Source organism: Varroa jacobsoni, unplaced genomic scaffold (assembly GCF_002532875.2).
Source record: "Varroa jacobsoni isolate VJ856 unplaced genomic scaffold, vjacob_1.0 scaffold_300, whole genome shotgun sequence".
NCBI classification, from domain to species: Eukaryota; Metazoa; Arthropoda; class Arachnida; order Mesostigmata; family Varroidae; genus Varroa; species Varroa jacobsoni.
The window spans coordinates 329,337-348,831 of NW_019213202.1; the positions used below are offsets into that span (position 1 = coordinate 329,337).

General features: G+C 40.3%; 2 protein-coding genes across 5 annotated transcripts in view; both read right to left on the bottom strand.

Moving 5' to 3' along the window:
* Positions 1-1,642: 1,642 nt before the first annotated feature.
* On the bottom strand, positions 1,643-7,778 carry LOC111259151 (palmitoyl-protein thioesterase 1). Of its 3 annotated transcripts, none has more exons than XM_022830898.2 (6): positions 7,397-7,778; positions 4,715-4,970; positions 3,919-4,138; positions 3,120-3,348; positions 2,841-2,927; positions 1,643-2,356 (listed from the first exon to the last, which is right to left on the bottom strand). In XM_022830898.2, exons 2-6 carry the CDS (start codon positions 4,889-4,891, stop codon positions 2,164-2,166), a joined length of 906 nt encoding a protein of 301 aa, XP_022686633.1. In that variant the 5' UTR covers positions 4,892-4,970; positions 7,397-7,778; the 3' UTR covers positions 1,643-2,163. The 3 variants fall into 3 exon arrangements, with proteins under 3 accessions (XP_022686633.1, XP_022686635.1, XP_022686634.1); XM_022830900.2 differs by lacking the exon at positions 7,397-7,778 and adding an exon at positions 5,775-6,436; XM_022830899.2 differs by lacking the exon at positions 7,397-7,778 and adding an exon at positions 5,182-5,409.
* Positions 7,779-9,918: 2,140 nt separating this feature from the next.
* Positions 9,919-19,495, bottom strand: part of LOC111259152 (protein max) — a 15,311-nt gene continuing 5,734 nt past the window's right edge. For both annotated transcript variants that reach the window (XM_022830901.2, XM_022830902.2), the window contains exons 2-4: positions 13,794-14,137; positions 13,351-13,527; positions 9,919-13,046 (exon numbers count right to left, since the gene is read on the bottom strand). In XM_022830901.2, coding sequence (XP_022686636.1) covers positions 12,931-13,046; positions 13,351-13,527; positions 13,794-13,980 — 480 coding nt within the window. In that variant the 5' untranslated portion in view covers positions 13,981-14,137 and the 3' untranslated portion in view covers positions 9,919-12,930. The remainder of the gene's footprint in view (positions 13,047-13,350; positions 13,528-13,793; positions 14,138-19,495) is intronic.

Sequence of the window (19,495 nt, forward strand, 5' to 3'; positions counted from 1 at the left end):
AAAAACGAGTGTGAAGTTGCTTGGAAAGTAGGTAAGTGTAAAAACGTACAAAGAGATAACGGTCGAAAAGAAAGTTCTTGAGGTTTAAACTGAAGGTTGTTGTATAGCAGCACAAGGGGTGTTCGTATTTATTTCGTCGTATTTCATTGGGTTCGGTGCTATGATTGGAAATGGGTTGTTTATATTTACTGGGACTGATGTATGTTATCAAAGGTTTTCTTTAATTTATTTCCAGTGTTTTGACCCGCAGCATAATTATAACGCTGTAAACGCCACATGAGTGATTAAAACGGGGATTTTTTGAGCGTTCCAACAACTTCTATTTTCTTCTTTATATTCACACAGGTATATAGTATCTAATATGTATATAAAGTTGGCAAATGTAAACTAGTTCGTTTTATAAATATACTTGCAAGAAGAGTCTCGTTAACGGTTTCGTATTTCGAAGATACTGATTAATGATGAGAGTATTTCAGTGAGTCACAAAAGCTGCGGCGACATACACACATTCTAAAACTAAAACTTTTTAGACGGATAACCCAATAGATCGATATGTACATCGATATCAAAGAATAAATGTCTTTAAGACTGTATTAAAGCTAGCCCGTTCAAACGTAAGCCATATGACCAACCCTGAAGAATCCTATTTTGAGTCGGCCAACAAAGAGGCCGATCGTTGGATTGGAAAGTTGGATTAATATTGAGCTGCTTTTATCTCTGAACCTTGATAATCTGTTCTGAACAAGCAAAGCATCGTAAGCTTGTCAACTGTATAAAGAAGTCTGCTAGAAGACTAGTAATTTCGATGTTGAATCTGCAAATATCATAAAGTTTTAATAAAGTAAAGATGTTAAAATGTCTCTTAAATAGGTTGCATATAAAAAATCCCGATAGAATCATGTATTAAACTGAAGGTAGGCTAAAAATCGAAAGACTAGAAGAGGCTATTAAGTATAAAAAATAAAAGTATGCGTAAAATGTCCCAAAAGGATAAAACGTTGTAGTTTATATGGTTGAGTCAATTAGCAGTTTTTTTTATCTAGGAACCAGGTGCATTAAGAATGGTTCTTTTAGCCTTTTTTACCAATTTTCTAACTCTTCTAATCAAAGTATATTGAGTATCTTCCGGTTTATGTCCTCGGAGTCTTCCTCGGATTTTCACAACAAACTACTGGCAATTACGTAAATTATATATTTCGGGAAAAAAAGAAAGCTTGTAGTTTCGGTAGGAATTTATCTCAAATGGGCACATCGGTAATAAATGTGATTCGGTAAATTTCGAAAACGTTGTACTGTTTTTGTTGCCATAATGAGTCTGCTATTTTGTTCTACAAAGGACTTTCTTTTAGGACCAAGATTAGCGAATAAACGAATGCCCACTGCGATAAGGAGGCTGCCAAAACTTGTCTCACTTTGACTGCCCCACACTGCACCTATCTGTCTGTGTCACATTGCGTTAATCACTTAAAATTCCGAGGTCTGTCCATATACAAACCATATACATGTGTCCATTAGCTCCTTGCTAGCTAGAGTTATTTTCGAAGTTTTTCCGACCTCACATTTAAGTCATGGACTTTCCGATACTGTCGTTGGCGATATTCTCTGTTGGATTAAAAAAATAAGCATACAAGACGGTGGCATCTACTGTCTATTAATCAAATACATTTATTAGTTTTTGGTTATAATGCATTCACTGTGCATCACTGTAAAGGTACGAATGACAGCTTCATTTGTTCCTGTTTCGATCTGTTCCAGATCGAGTAGATCCACTGACGAGGTATACCCACATCTTGATACATACAGAGGTACGAATATGGGCACCCCCTAATCAAGATCAGTAAAGTAAAATCATTGAAGTAGAATTCAAGATGGCGCAAATCTTATCTTTATCAATTTTAGCACTAAGTCTATTCAGAGTGCACTAAGTCTAGATCAGACTGACTGTTTGCAAAATTTTTTCTGGTAAGTTTACACCTATCATGGCGCCACCGAACACTAGCGACACGCCGTCGAAGATTTTTGTTTGGTAATGAAAATAGTAATTCTTGTTCAAACATCGGTTATTTCAACCGAGCACAATGGAAATAGGTGTACAAGAACGGTCGGGAGCTTTAGTACTAAATGCGTGTCATTGTGTGGGTCTGAAGATAAACTGAGGTTCACCTATTGAAAATATCTGTTGACAATATTCTCGGTAAACCAGTCTTTCGAGAACTGTAGATGATCAGCTCCGGGTATATCAAGCAGCGCAACTTTGCCAGCCTCATCAAGCGTTTTAAGGCCGATCCAATCCTCAGTATAGAGTGCTGTTTGTTTCCAGTCCATCACTTCTTTGTCCTGGCCAGGTTTGTACCACCTGTACGAGACTCATCAAAATTGTATTAGTTATAAAAAAAACATATCTAGATATACTGAGGCCTCCTGAATAAGGTAAAGATTAATGCGTTAAGCGATTAATCTATTGGTAGCCCTGTTTAGAATGTAAACCAATTATAGGTGGGCGGGTTTGCTGATTCAATCATAATAAATAGCATTCTCTTTAGTGATCACGCAATTTGACGAGACATCACAGCAAAAGAGTACTTCGCTTTGATTTTCCTAATCTGAAATTTTTCCATCCACAATTTAATGAGAATAAAAAGACTTGCATTTAAAGAATTCGAAATGAAGAGCTCCATAAACAGGAACACCGCATGACATAGAGAATTTCTTAAAATTTCCTGAACATTGTATAGTTTGAAATTAATGGTTTAATTAATTTGACATGGACTCGTCGCGATAATCTGTGTGTTGATGAGTTTGCCTGCAACCTATTTGTAGAATATGCAAAAAGCACGCACCCAAACCAGGAGCTTTCGCGCGGCTGTACGATGGTGTCCGCTCCAAACTTAACCAGGATAAGTTTTTGAAGTTTAATCAGATTTTCCCTTGAATTTGAAAAGCATTACACATAAAAGGTACTGTCAATATCAGATGGGTGGAATTGGTTTAAAGTAAAAACATTGCATTAACTGAACTAGTGCGAACTCAAAAGTTTTCTATCAGTATTCCCCTTCAAATGGGCATAATAGAAATGCATTATGTCTTCCATATCTGTATCCAAATATTATGAAAAATACTTGTAGGTTTCGTTGATAGTTTTCTCGTTATTGATATCTGCAAGGAAGATGCTCTTTTCTTTGTATGTCTTTTCGTCTAAGGGGTCATGCCAGTATTGTGCAGGCACAATCTCGTTCTGGACCCAGGACCAATATGCGCCGTAATCTAGTAGACGCCGAGCGTAGCTGCATAGCGTAAAAGATGAACCTGGGCATCGGGGAAAACCAAAGACACCCTGTTGTTGACCGCCTAAGAATTATAGGAAAATAGGAAACAAAAGAAGAGGTGAAGTAATTAACAACTCTTCTTAATTATTACGTACAATGTTCTTCATATAATCACAGCTGTCGTATAGTGTATATCGTTGACGAGCTTTGAGCCAACGACTGCTAGCCTTTTCACTCGCAGATTTACACCTTATATATACAGGGTGATTAAAATGTCTGTCATGTTGTATTGAATAAATTTGTTAATAAAGAAAGAAATCAGAATTTAATAATAGCCTCATCTGAGCAAATTATGTTTTGAGACATAAAAACCATCCCTCAGGTTACCAATCGTAAAAGGGCTTAAGGCATGCTACAGTTAACACACCGGCGTTCTCGTACATACATTCGTGTTCTTCGAGAGACTAGCTTGAATACTTTTATTCACCGCGAAGTTTTGTCAAAGATGCTGTAATTTCAACTTACGTAAAGAGGAGATAAGAAATATTTCTGCTGATAATATTGAGTCTCTTGGCCGCATCTGTCTTTCATCTGGACAGAACAGCTGCAACGAAAACCTACCGAGAGAACGAAAAAGAGGATGAAGACATACCGAGAGAGACCAAAATCTTCATTGGTGGATCAGGGCAGCGCTGTGCGACAGCCCTTAAGAACTGGCCACCTTGGCTAAAACCGATAGCGTGGTAACCGTCCACCAGGTCAGGGTCCTGTCGGATCTGCTTACAAGCCTGAGCAACCTGGAGATTGCTGTTCATAAAGTATGAGCTCCGCATTTCCTCAAGAAAGTTTGAGCCAATTTTTAGGGACACCACCTATAATATAATTGGTACATACGAACTGTTAATACTTCAGACGCTTGCATCAATGAAGCTTCTAGCTAATTAATTGGTAGAATCCAAACATATGTTTATGGTGGTTACACGGGAGTGTACGTATATAAAACCATCGACTGATAATCATGGGCCTCATCTTGCCTATTTAGGAATCATCTGTAGTAATATCAACCACCAAAAAAGATAACATAGGGAGGCATCCATTGCGTGTTTCAACGTAGGTATTTTTAATATGGACAAATATGTTATAATGGAACAATTCTATTCCGCTGATAATAAATTTTGCTTCATTCAGCTTATTGGTTGGAATCTATGGTTGATAACTTTACTTTTAATTCTGCAGGAAAAAACCGAAATGTCTCGAAAGCCATATAGCTAACAATGTATATCAAGCTGCTTCACATCAATAGGTCGAACAAAAGATTCAGTATTTTGTACCAGTTTATCGTCACGAGGAAATTTTCCTAATAGAGATGGCTAAGTTCAGTTCTTTTTTAGCAACTATCACAACAATAAGCCGCTGTCTAAACACAATGTACCGCTGCTGCCGCTTACCTTCGTTCCGTTACATTGTTTTTGCAAGTACGTGGCGAAGCCACCGAGACTTAGGGGATTGCAACAGGTATCGCCTAAACCATGCCATAACACGATCGGAGTGATGGCCTTCGCAGGGCTCTCTATCAGGACGTGAAAGAGCAGTAGACTTTTCAAAATGTCACGGATCGTGACCATCTTCTGTAATTGCGGCCACTGAAGCTGCTAAAAATATGGCTTTGACCGTTTTCTTGCAACTGACCCGATTCTGTCATAACTGCAATCAATGAGACAAACACATATGGCCTACACTCATTTCCTGTGGACAATACAGCACAACGCTCACAGCCAGTGACTGTTTCACCGTTCTCTATTCTATGCTTATTTCAGAAACAGTTCAACGTCAAAATAGTTATGTATCAAAAATAAGACCTTGTATTGTCACTAGGGGGCAGTCCAACACGATTCAATTTAATATGAATAATCACCTGGCAGCAATGACACATTGAATGCAAGCACTTTTTTTTTTCAGTCATTCACACGGACGCTAAACGAACTGTACGACAGACACAAACTAATTGTTGGCTGTAATAGGGGCTGGCGTAGATATTGTTTCGTTATGATGCCGGGGAATGGCTGATATAAGTCTGTCCTTCTCTCAAAAATCTCTAATTAACAGCAATCAAAAGAAGGCTGCGTTAGGTACTGCTGGTGATACGGGTTCGTAGAGTAACATCTTTATCGTATTGACGGAGCCTGTTAAGAGATTTGGAGCCAATGCATCTATTCCCTACCGCGTCTTCTTGTTCGAATTTGTAACGCTTGAAAGTTCTGTGAAATGGGTGTTTCCTTTATCACCGGCTTTCGAGGAAACTCCGACTGAATGATAATAGCTGAAAATCTATGTTACAGAACTAAGCACAGGCATTAAGGAATATTCTGTCTTTAATAACAATAATAATGCATAATTTATTTATTTATTCTGCCTAATTACAGAATATGGCGGATATTGTTTGAATTAACGATATCAGTATCATCCTCGGAACACAAACTCAGACAGATTTTACGATTCGCAACATACCTTCTACGTTTCATTTGACTTGACGGCTTCAGAATGCGATTGTAGTTTGAAGCTGCGGCGTTTCAGTTCGAAAATTTTATAATTTATTTAAGATTCTGTTTAATATTATTGTAAAGCATCAGCGATGATACCAAATGAAGCTTTCCATCGACCGTATAGATCAAAACCGAAGTTGAAACTCACACATAAATTTAGATATGAAAAAGCTGTTTTCCACTCGAAGCTAAAGTTTCGTTGACAAAAGGTAAGCACATGGAATGCTTGAGTTGCATCAAATTTAGATGAGTTGTTTAGGCCAATGATAGCAGCCATCTTATTCGGTCCTAACTACAAGGACGACACTGCACTTTGACGTTCGGTCTTCGTCAGACTGTACGAACTATCCAAGGTGTCTGGCCTAAAAATTAACACCGCCGCCCTCGAAATTAAGCGAGCTAAGAGCATGCCTATGCGGAGATGAACAACTAGCTTTAGCTTGTTAGATGAAGGATTCAGGTATAATTCGCATCCGTTTAAAGCATCAGACTTACAGCATATGCCATATGCTATCATTCGAGAACTAGCAGGTTGCTTGCAAAGTTAACAATAACTTACTGCTATAGCTTGTACTTTTTCATCTAATTTGAAAAAAAGGCACGCAGCTATAACATTGCAGACCGACGCGAATCACTTGATAATGTTCTCGAACATCGAAGCATCCCCACAACGTTTTACTGAAACCGTCGACGAACGCGAAATGTTTACATAACAAACTAGAAAAATTGCTCCATCAACCGCACTGCGCTTCGTCACTTCAGTTCATTCAAGGTATCATCGTCGCCTTTTTTCGAAGAGAAACTTCAGCGGCTTTTCCGCCTTGATGTGCGGCGTCCGTAAACTTCAGTATTTAAGGATTGTGAACGTGGACATATATCCAGAGCTAGATTCAGGACAGCAGACTATAGGCTAAGCCTAATATAAATTATCATCTAATGATTAATATCCTATTTAGTACCGCATACTATGTTGAAAGCAGCGAGCCAAATAACTGACTATTGCGTAAAAATGTTCGTATCTCTTTGTGTAAAGGAGATGCACGGCTGAAACATTCGAATGATAGTTACTATATAAATACTTACTAGTGGGCTGTATGCAAGAAAACAAACATTAATATACATGTTGTGGCCAAAACCATCGAAAGCCTTAGCATTTATGAACTACCGCATTGCTATTTGTCATCTACCATAAAACATCAGGTTACGCTCGACCGTGGGTCACAAGTTTACTTTTGTTGAATCATTTGTACGACAACAAAATTAATAAGGAGAAATTATGCAGATTCTGACTTTATGATGTAACAACTGCAAAAAAAAGGCGTTTCTTAACAAGTCTAAAAAGAAAGACATTCTCGCCGTCGTCGATAAAGGTTAGCTTCGCTTTTTAGCCCTTTGCCTTGTACAGGCGCAGACTTACATTAAAAAGCTGAATAACCTGAAAAAGTGGTTCCGTTACAGAGCGACTTAATGGCCAAAGTCAAATAAGGAAAACTAAGTGAATTATTATCAGATGCTATTACGCAACAAGATGATTTTGCTCTATGGTTCCTAGATTGATATATGGCAGCTTAGGTCAGTTGTACTTACCACCTGTACAAAATGTTACCCTTGATTTGTGAGTAGTAACAGCCAAAAGAACTTTCGCATCTCTATTGACAGTCACGATATAGATAGCACCGACATCACTATCAAACCTGTTTTGCTTATTATCACAGAGTGGCCTTTAGCAAATGCAAAAGAATATTTTTGTCTTTTTTTAGTTTTTACCAAACTAGCGAATATTTTCTATAAATATTAAGCGTGGGTTGAGTTCGTCCGCCAAACCCAGTGGCCAAAATCGCCCAAAGAATTATTTTATCGCATAATCACTTTTTTCGCCATAATATCGGGCGTATTTTGGAGACTCTTGTTTGCGAATAATTCGTGACACGAGCTGCACAAGGGTAACGCTTGATTAATTACGAGATAAGGAGATTCTATTCAAGGACATCGTTAAGTAGACTTGTTTATCATAAGATAGGTAGATGCATCTGGAGCAGACTACTCGAATCGATATTTCGGAACAGCAACGAGCACATAATTAACGATATAGAATTAACTACAACAGAATTGTATTTGTGTAATTCGAAATTGTGCGTAATCCATATACGTTGTTTTGTTTAGAAATTAAGCGTTGAAGACAACGACTGTACAACTGCCATTAGATCCTTCGGGTCAGCAAGTGAAGAGAGATAGGAAGAGTCGAATCTGTCAACGCGCATCCACACGCAAGATGTGCGTTAAATAACTACTGCCGCCTTATCGGTTGACGTTGTATATCATGATTATTTATTTGTCGAACCGGTTAAGGATATATTGCTCTTTGCCCGTAACAGAGTCAACTTATTTTAAAGCCATGAAAATCTTCTGCTTGTTTTATTAGATAATAATTGCAATGTCATACGAAGGGGCTAGCCATCCGTAACATAATAGTAGAAGACAATATGCACATAAAACTCCGAAGAAATGTTTCATTTTTCCGCAACGCCTCCAGACTACACAGTCGCCCACATTAAAAATAATGTCAAAAACTTTTCCCATTTGGAAATTTATTGAATAGTGAAATAGAATATAGTAATACCATTAGCTTCCCGCTGATAGTTTTATATTCGGTAGATAGTGAAGGCGCATAGAATCAACTTTAGAAGCAACGTCTTCATCTTTCTTATAAAATTTCTGATTTCAAATATCATATTAGGCTGTTAAAAGCGAATCTGACAGACCTCGAAATTGGATCATTTTGTAAATTACCATACGAGACTCAACTTGTAAGTGCTCCGATTTTTAAGCACTTCTGAATGAAAACCGGTTCACTTTTAGGAAAAACGTTTTCTTGTCTTGAAAGCTTTTTGAAAATCACAATGTTGAGAAAAGTTACCGAAGATCGCTGAAAACACCAGATAAGGGGCCCTCTATTGAAAGTACAATACATGAAGTGTAGACGTTTTAAAAGTAAACATTGGAGTTTTGAGTTCAGCAAGGGAATGACCAGATGGCAGTAGCTGAAAAACAAGAACGCATCGCCGCGATCGAAGAGGCTTTTCATGAAAGCAGATCTTGGGGATTAAGAGCTGTCGGCAAGAACCGGCAGCCCGACTGTAACGTGTTACGGAACCATAACCTAAGTACTGAGAATGCAGAAACCCAGTGAAAAATTGGTCCATCGTGGATCGACTCTAAGCCCAGGTGGAAGTGTGTGAGATATATTTCACATGCAATTTGCGAAACTCCAGTTAACAAAAAACCCGTTTCGAGCATGCGGTCGCTACAGACGAAATACAGTTCAATCTCTACCGCTGCCCGGGGTAGGACCGGGCGAGAAAATGACATCTCTTTAAGGAGAAATCGAGTGCGGTGTTAACTATCGAGTAGACTTGAATGTAAGGTGATATATATATAAGATTATATAAGGAAGTGTAAGGTTCTAATCAACATCATCTTTTGTTATGAGATTTATGAGACAAAAGTTGCAGCCCGCTATGTCGAGTAACATAAAAGGCTCATGGACCGTCGGTACAGTGATCGAAACCACGCAGTTTGGTTACTTGATAACAATTCCAGACCCAGTCGCCATGCCTCTATTAGTTTCTAAATAAGCACAAAAATATCTAGCAACTTACTTTCCCCAAATACTTTCCAAAAAACCCATAGTGGGCAAGTGTTCCGCTACTGATTTACATCGGAGAACTATTGATAAAAAAAAACAATAGTAACGCAAATGATAGGTATATGGTCCAGAAGCTGCCAGAACACTGAGATAAGCGTGTCGAAAAAAAGAGTGCTTATTACAAAACAAAACGAAAAAGTTCATTTGCCGCATTGGCTTGTATAATATAGTACGGCCGCTGTATCGCACTCATAACGTCGCCTAGTTTGTGTCCTGGAGTTGAAGAACTTCTTTCAGACCCGCACCGCACTTTTTACCGCGATTAAGACTCTACTATCTAATATACACTGCATCCTAGATGGAAAAAGCGTGCAAAGGGCTCCTAACTTAATACGTAGCAAATCTATGTTAGTACCACGGCTTAGATAACAACCTAAGCCGCGGTTAGTTAGTCTTCACTAAGTATATTGAACAGCCTTCGTGTTTATTTCTTACTGGGATTTCCGGATCCCATCCTATCAACGCTAATGCTTTACCTAACTAGCCAATTTGTTTACTGATCTTGATCCTTCAAAATATTTGATCACGCAGTAATCTACCACGATTTTATACCACGAACATTCTATTTAGAAAGCTTCAGACACGCTAGTGCACTCAGATATAGCACAACCTATAGCTATCGAGCTTATGTTCCACTAATAACCGGAATTGTTTTTTTTTTACGAGTCACATCTTATTCCTTCTTGGTCATTCTGTTGTTTTTCAGAGTCGCGACATACGTTTATCATTATTATCATCACGGTTTATTAATATGTTTTTGTTTCATCGTTATTAATATTATTATTATTTCTTCTTTCATCGTTTCATTTCATTATTGTTTCCTTCTTTCATTTATATAATGTTTATTTATACACGAGATACCGGAGCCCTAGGCCCATTTGCTTTGTCTCATCACGTCATATATATATATATGTATGTACCATATAATGTCATCCATATCATCATATATCATTATCATATTCGCCGCATCCCACTCGTTGGGGCTTCGCAGGAGGCGCACTGAGTGTTCCTCAAAGCGGGATACACCGCGCTCGCCGATGATACCTGGTACGTGTCGTTATCAATAGTATTAATAATTACCATGATAATAATAAAATTAATTTCTCTTCTTCCTATGCAATCATCAATGTTTGCCTGTTGCTTTCCAAACACCCTTGCTTGTCTTTCTTGTTGTTGCTATTGCCTCTTGGTCATTATTGTTATACCTTTGTTTGTGGAAATTTTATATCGTGATCGCAAGCGACACCACATTTTGCTTATGTTTTCTCATACCTACCAGGCCATCGCACGCATACTGTTACCACTGCAGTGGCCAACGCGCCGAAGAAGTGCTACAAAGGATCGGTTAGCAAAGGCAAGGAATCACATTTAAATGTGTTCTTTCCCGGTCTCTCGTTTTCTCTACGAGACCGCACCGACTCTTCATTACATCACGACACGCCGGTAACCGCTAATTCACCATTTGGTTCACCAAGAGGCTTCCGCCACGCGCCATGGCCTCTTTACCGCCATCCGTCCTTCGTTCTCAACACGTTCACCTCGTTTTCGACACACGCACCGAGTCATTGAATCACTTACGTTCCTGCGTCAACTCAGCTGCGCCCATGAACAAACGGAGACGGCTACAATATGGTGAGCCAAATTGACTTCATAAGCAGTAGCATCTTGACGAGAGTGCATTTGACCACCTAGCGTCTCTCACCTCTTATTGTTTTCCACTGCATTTAGATTTGCACAAAGGACGCTTTTCGGTCATCGCTTTCGGTCTGTTTCATTGTCTCAACACCATCGCTATTATCTGGCTGATATACCACCCTTGTATTCCAGGTCTTCTCTGCTTGAAAGGGGTCTTCTTACGCAGTGTTCAACATGTGTGTGTACATGTGTGTTTGGGGGCGCGTGTGGGTGTCTATAGATGTGGATGTGTTGCGTCCGTGTGGGTGCGTTTATGTGTGGGTCTGTGTATCTGACTGTAAGTATGTGTGTGTGTGGGAGGTCATGCTTCTGGTTGATCTACCATCGTACAAATGAATAAAATTTTTGCTACATTATAAAGTTTTTTTTTACCTGCTCCTGGCTGAAGTCATAAGTTGACAGCCACGTCTCTGTCAGAGTGTGTGATAGGGGAAATTTTATTCAATATGTATGAAATTTGTGAATTGTATCTTCGCTGGGTCCAGTGGTGTAGGCTTTGCCTCTTAATTTATTTAGTTTCGTGGCACTTTTTGCCCAAAACAGTTTTGTGCGGTAGCGGTGATAATGGCCGAAAGAGCTTCAGTGATTTCTCTCTGCTATGTGTCCCAGTAAAGTAATTTCAGTTCACTATGTCAAGAACACTTTACGTACTCTACAGCCTATAATGATTTCGCAGATGCAGTTTCTCGGTGATTCGTGACGTCAAAAAACACACGGCATTTCTGCACGCAAAATATATCCCTTTTGTTGTATATGTGCCATTGTGATATCTACATGATTATTGCGCTATCAAACAAACACAGCCTTGCCGTGTATTTTTTGCCATCTTCGTGTACTTGTTCAGAAATTGGTCTTACTGAGTGAAAATCAGAGTCGGCCGCTTTAAGTCACAATTTCATTACCATCATAATTATGTACCTTAATTAATGTAGAATGATTACTTTTCAACACAATGTTTGTTCGTTTAAAGAAAATAAGTAAGACCAAGGCTTACATCCTCGGAGAATGATAGATGATGCATATCCCGTACGCCATTGAGCCTCCTTGATCAACATACGTAATATCATCGTAATTATAATAATCGCAGACCAACATAGCACTGTTCACTCACACCACTAAAGCTCTTTTTCGGCCAATATCACGTTTTTTTTCGGCGACCTATCATCGTACCCATCATTACGCCCATCAAACGAATGCCCTCTCTCCTTGCCAACGACACTGATACGTAATACAGTATTTTTATGAAGCCCACGCCGAACTCCGTCTGCTGCACCGTTTCTACAACGACATTGATGGCAATCTTTTAGCTCGAAATCGATTCCTGAAGTGGAATTAAAAAAGGGTTTAAAGTAGCTCTGAAGACATATCAGAGGAACGGGCTATAAGTCCCTGCGAATCGATTCAGATAGGTCAATTTCTTTGATCACTTCCTTTCCTGGTTCTTGTGGATGCTAGACAATATTACCGTGGCTTGTTGCATCAGAAGTAGGCGCTCACTGCAAGTCTGATCACCATGTTCTCCAGATATTGATTTACTGTGACGGTCGTTGTAACGGCGATATTCTCTGATAAATCTGGTGGACTCCTTGTTTCGTCTACTTTTGGATATTTGCTCTCCGCCGTTTCGTACGCTGGCAATATACAAATAATTTCTGTGAGGCCGTACTGACGATTGGCCTCAACCGTTAATAGAGCGTTCAATAAGTCATGTTATGGAGCTTCAGCATGTCTTGATACGCTTACGCAGTTGCTCCTCGTCCCCGCTCATACCGGAATCGGTTTCGTCATCTGATGTTGTCCCATTCAAATTGGCCATGGCCAAAGCTCCCGCAGCAGCTAAAAGTAAAAAGAGGCAAAAACATAAGGGTTTTTGTCCGATTAACAGGCTGCCGATTGTGGTACTCGAGTAGGTCCATCATAAACAAGGTAGTAGTTTATGCATATACATATACGTAGTAGAATGTTTGACAACTCTACTGTTATATTAGGTTGATCAGCTACTTATGTTCGAATATATATTGAAACGAGACAATAAAACAGTTTATATAATGATAATTCTACACTTGCTAATAAATTGATCATGTTGTTTCAAAGTTTAATAAAGTGATAAATAAAAGATAGTTTAATAAAGTGTTATTACCTGGATGGGGGCTCTCACGACAGTTTTGTAATGAGTTGATTTGCTGTTCAAGTGATCGGTTCTGTCGCTGCAGATCTGTAATGTCCTGCTGATGTGCAGAATTTCGTTTCCGCATCATCTTAATATACTCCGAGGCTCGCTTCAAAATCTCCGCCCGGCTCACTTTGCCGGAATCCGCTGGGGTTAAACAGAATCTTTTAATATTATTATTATTATTCATGTAACGAATTCGACCACCTCTCGTCCGTACACCAAACTAAATATCAGTAACTCAATACCCCAGTTACGTACGCTCTGTTGCTAACAAATCTTCCATTGCGGAGTACAACATGCCTAAACGATAAGGCCCACGTTTCAGTTTCAAAATTTTACTGTTTGGTGCCACGTCCCCAGCTATCCCGTTTAATCTGATCCGGTCTAACCAGACCTGACCTAGCACTCACCATCCAAGTTGGGCACAGCGTCCCTAAGCGAATTGAACGAATGTTTGATGTGATCACGCCGTTTGCGTTCAAGGGCGTTATGGTGAGCCCGTTTCTCGTCCTCGTTGGCGAACGTTGTTCGGGCCGCATTCGTCCCGCCAGGCGACAGCATATCATCATCCGATCCGAATGACTCATCTTCACTCATGTTTACCCTTAGCGAAGCTACGATAGCAAGAGATCTACAATATTGAACTAGAGCGAAATGGGCAACGCTTGAATGTCTGCTTCAAAGATTGCTGTTACGGCCACGTGCAATCCAACAGGAACGATAAAGATGACTGATTAACCAATTCGACCACAATCTGAAATGAAAGATCATGTTTTACCTTAAGTAACAGATTAGAGTATAGGAAGCTGCTCGAATCGCAAAGGGCAATGCTGGTTATACGTTTAAAACTTTTATTGTTGATCTGCTTTTTACCTTTCTATGGTACAAAGAGTGTTTGTTGTTCTTTTAGAGACTCGACAGAAAGCAATGGTCCTATGTTTGAAAAATGTTTCTATGCTTATAACTTTACCATTCTTTTGTTAGTTTTTCCCCATCATTCTTAATAGTTGATTGTAAGCTTGCTAACAAAATTCACTAAAATAAGCGCGCTAATGTTAAACCTAGTTTCGCTTGGTTAAGCCATTTATAATACTCGTATGGCCAATTTGACGATCGTCACAAAATATTGTCGCTCATAGAGTTAAATGCACTCTTTCCAAAAGTTACACAATGAAATTGGAACGAACAATCACAAGAAAGTTATAGGAGGCCCGTTCTCTAATGCAGTAAAATCCATTTCGATTACTGTCTACTTGGACGAACTCTAAACGAATGCTCTGTCATGACTTCAGAGAACGCATCTTGTTGAATGGCCCTCGTCGATATTGGTAAGCGTGTTGGTCACGTAATCCGCTACAGAAGCGCATTGCACAAGCGAAAACCGCGGTCACATTGGTGTAAAACTTTGGTCTAGCTTTTTTTTTGCCATGCTTATGCAAGCGTCTACGTCACGTCAAAGTATCAAAAAAAAACGCACGTCATATAGACATACGCCGTCCGTTAGATTATTACTAGCCGATGCCTTACCACAAACGGGTAGTAGTCATACTATACGCACATAGGAGAAGATTTAGGAATTATGTACATATACGGCGTGTACGTTGTATAGTAATTTGTGTATCGCAAATACCGTAGCGTAGTAAGTTGCTGACGAGTTTCTACTTCGATAGCAAACTGTCGTGTCTTAACTTAACAATAGTGTCTTAACTGAGTTAACAGAAACACAGCTGTAGTTCTCGTATTTTAATCGGAAAAAATTAATTACAAAAATAATAGTTGGATTATAAGCGTTACAATCTGGAATCCTTAATACGATCGCGCGGAGGGTGAAAGGCTAAAGCACACCACAAAGTTCGAAAAATGCCACGGATGGATGGTAGGCGCGCAAATTCATGTTCACGATGTCGGTTGCCGCGTAGCTCCAGTAGAACCCGGTGCACTTACAGGGCATTACGTTCTATCTTCGATGGAGCATTAGCGTTTTAAGACCAATGGCCAGCTCAGCTACCTGTCGAGCTTCAATTGATTCACAGTTGCTGGAAGCAGAAGTGACTTCGCCTAGTCTCTTTGTTCCCTTTTCTCACTAACCATCTCTTTGTTCCCAGCCCTTTCTCACATGTCCCTTATCCATTCCTTTCTTAGCCTTCTCTCTACAATCTAAGTTTGTGCCGTCGCGAAACCTCATTCGTCAAAGCAAAACAAGATATTCACACAGGGCTTTTGACCCGAAACCCTATTTCTTGGCGGAAACCAGAAGGAGGGTGGAGGGGTAAATATAGGTACTAATGTATAGTTCAAGCATATTTTACGAACGCACCATGTAAACACGGCATGTTCATGTAGGACAAGAAGGAATACGGCGAAAATCCTCGTGATTTCTAAAATTTGTTAAGCCGTTTGTGTTCGATGTTGCAGTGCGCTGTTACCAGGCGCCATGATAAAACTGTCTCTATGAAGGCTGACTGCAAGCTCGGGTTGCTTTATACGGCAATAAGCAGTTACCATTTTAGCTAGAATCCAGGTGCTTACTTGGTTAGAAAATGGCCCTTTCATATCTAGTATTCAACGAGAATACTAGAGCTTATGCGTCGTCAGGTGTTGTCATATATCATCCGCTAGGTTGGCTCCCCTGAAACACCCTAAGCCGGCAGACTTGCTCGCCTATATTAGACAGTGGTCTTTGCGCCACTGCACAAAGCACACTGTATGGTGAAAGATGTCTCTATATATATATATATATAATCTTCTATTACGACCGAGCGCGAATTATCTTCTATTACGACCGAGCGCGAAGAGCCCGCTAAATGGAGCCGAGTTGGGTCTCATCTCTATCTACTCGAACAGATGGGCCATCATTTCCCTCAGCTTTCCAATAATATTCGAGATAATATTATCAATAATTGTGTCAAGAAGACTCGCAAGGTAGCTTGGACCAACTAATATCATCATTTATAACGGTAGTAATAATATACGTAAAATATGTTCTATATGTAAGTCAATATATATATACTATGTAAGTTAAAATACTCGTATAGTGTGAATTTAAGAAAGACGTCATCACAGGAATGCGAATCGTGTACATTTACTCAGATTCGACTTTTAAATGGGTACCAGGATCCGCATCGATAAAAATCGATACTTCTCCCAGCGCTAGCAGAACACGGCACTATCGATAGCGCATCCGTCTTCGCCATTATCATCTCATCAAAACGACAGGTCTAATGCCTCGACAGATTCTTCTATCGTTGCAGTTTACTTTGTAATAGGGAAACTGTGTGGCGTTTTGTGAACGCAAACTTATGTCGATGCGCGTATTGTCGGTGTTCCCACACCAACACATTCATCACAGTTTGTTTCGATGTTGACTCGTACTGTTTATTTCGTAGAAAACCCAGTTTCACGAGGTATCCCGTTTACAAGGGCAGATGTCCCCTGGTCTTTCCTGTCCATTTTTTATAATGAAGCTCGTGTCCATGTAACATAGACATCGGTACATCACTCTGGCAGCGAAGGGTATTTCTAATATTTAGTATCAGAAATACAAATATATATAAATTTACAGAAAAGTACCGATAAAACAACGTAAAGTTTTCTGCAAGAAAACCGAACTACCTTCTTTTCTTGATTGTCAACCACCGCTTGGTAGTTGTTAGATGTTTTGCTATAGTGTCCTTTTATGTCTAATTAGCATCGCGTTAGCAATCAGATGAAGATCTTATAGGACTGAAATAGTCACACAGATTGCGTTGACCACTTAGTTATAATAGGTCTATAGAATAGAAACGACTTAAAAACAGTTATGACTGTTGCACTAACAGCCGATGTTGAACAATACTGAACACTAGTGGCGCATGAGGCCAACTCGTTCTGTAACGTGGTTATCGGGCTAATTACAATTTGGACTAGGTACTAGACAAGGTTGGGCCTCCCAGGCAATAAGGACAGAATCACACGCCTAATATACAATTAATGCACATTGAATTGACACCTTTATAGAAGCAAACACCAAACCACCTTCATACAGGTAACAACGGCAGGCAATCACTGAAACAATGGCAGGACTAAGTCAGCAATGCTCAGGGTAAAAACGGAGGCCAAAGCAAATCTTCGAGCGCGCAGTTAACGAATTGTGATAGTGTAGAACGTGTCACGCCCAACGATGACAGCAGTCAACAACAGCTGTGCACAAATCTAATTTGGATTTGCCTGTATTCGACAAGATATGTCACTTCAGAGGCCGCACAACGGATTCCTCTTACCTTTTTACTGCTAAAGACACAGTTTTTCAGGCGATTTCGCACCGAAGGCACAACGTATATAAGCACTGTGTGGAAAACTTGTGCAAACCCCCGATGTTCTCCAATGTTGATAAGAGTACCGAAAAGAATACGGGGTAACACGCCCAGTTTAACTTCGTTCAGCAGCGTCAGGTACCCTAGTGGGAGGAGCAACGCGGCAGTTGGCAACAGTCTGAAGCGACTGAAAGGAACTTGTTTTCGTTTCCTCCATCGTGCGTCTGCCCCGCACACGCCAATACGTATACATGCTGGTAAATAGCGGTATAACGATGTCAACTACTGAACGGGTATTTACTACGATCGAATGCACTATGAGACGACAACGATAAAGAATCAACACATGCACAGATACGAAGCCCTTTTTCTTTTTCTGCCCTCGGTTTCGCATCGGCCAGCTGAGGCCATGAATCGCACACTGCCATTACTGTTAACGATGGTGAACGAATGGGACGGGGACCGAATAAAAAGGATGTATTATCTAATACTCTGCGCTTCTACATTACTTCGTATGACTAGTGCAGCAGCGAAAACCGGCGCTTTAAAAGGATTCAGTTAACACGGGCTCACGAACGTCAGTCGTTGCAATTGTCTCGTTGATGCATGACGCGCGCGCGCTGACACTGCGATGCGACTGCTTCAAATGCTTGTTTTTGTGTTCCAATTAATGCGTGGATTTCATGCGATCCAAAAGGGTCACTGGCGTATAGAACCGCGCGAAAAGATTACTATTAAGGACACTATAGATGTCCCATTAAGCTTACCGAACATTGTTATCGGGTGAAGCACCCTAGTGATGATGATCGAAAACGCTGGAGTGCTGCATCCGCTTCTGTCGTTTCACTATGGAATAGAGTGTTCAGTGTTGATACTATTGCACATGCAGCAATTACATACGTTATAGGGAACATAAGGGTATGAATAGATGAGCAAATTATTAGGTGGTAGACAGGCCGACACTAATGGATGTCATAGCAACACATACAGAATGTACCTCCATTAGTCATTAGATGAACCGCTAATACGTTTATGCGTCCATCACTATATCAAATTACTGATAACCTCAAAAACTGAGGGGAAAAGGCTGCCGAAACCCCTTACATTGCTAGCTTAACCGCTGTCGCGACTGGCACCGATACGCATTTTACGTAAGCCACCAAGAGTACATCTGTTTCGCTCGCAGGTTCAGCATTGTCATAAGCATGTACGACCTGCTCGACTGACGTGACGAATGCGACCTCACGTAAAACGATGACATCGATTTTCTTTATTGCTGCTGCTGCGGCTGCGTTTATGTAGCTCTGTTAGACGACTGAGACTGCTGCAACGGTCGCTACCATCTTATATATATATATATATAGTTTCGTTAGTAGCCGGTCGGCTGTTGCGTGTCTCTACTCATTCGTCTGTTCGTCCACCTGTTTGGAAGCCGAACTCATAGAAAGAGTTTGCTTCGCAGCTTTGTTGAGTGCGCTTCACAGTCGCGTCTGTTTCGTTGGTGTGTATTAGTCTCCGCTCCGCTGACCTGGCAGTGATTAGACGAACCCAATAGATAAGAAGAGCAGAAACAGGCCGTTTGTTCTACTTAGCTGCTTAGCTAGTCTACTGTAGTTCTGTCTGTCACTGGAAACCCGTATTCTATAATGCGTCCTGCCTACGTGCCATATGTGTGTGGGCGTGTGCATGGGCGTCTGTCTGAGTGTGTGTGGGCGTGTGCATGGGCGTCTGTCTGAGTGTGTGTGGGCGTGTGCATGGGCGTCTGTCTGAGTGTGTCTGTGTGTGTGTGTGTCTGTGTGTGTGTGTGTCTGTGTGTGTGT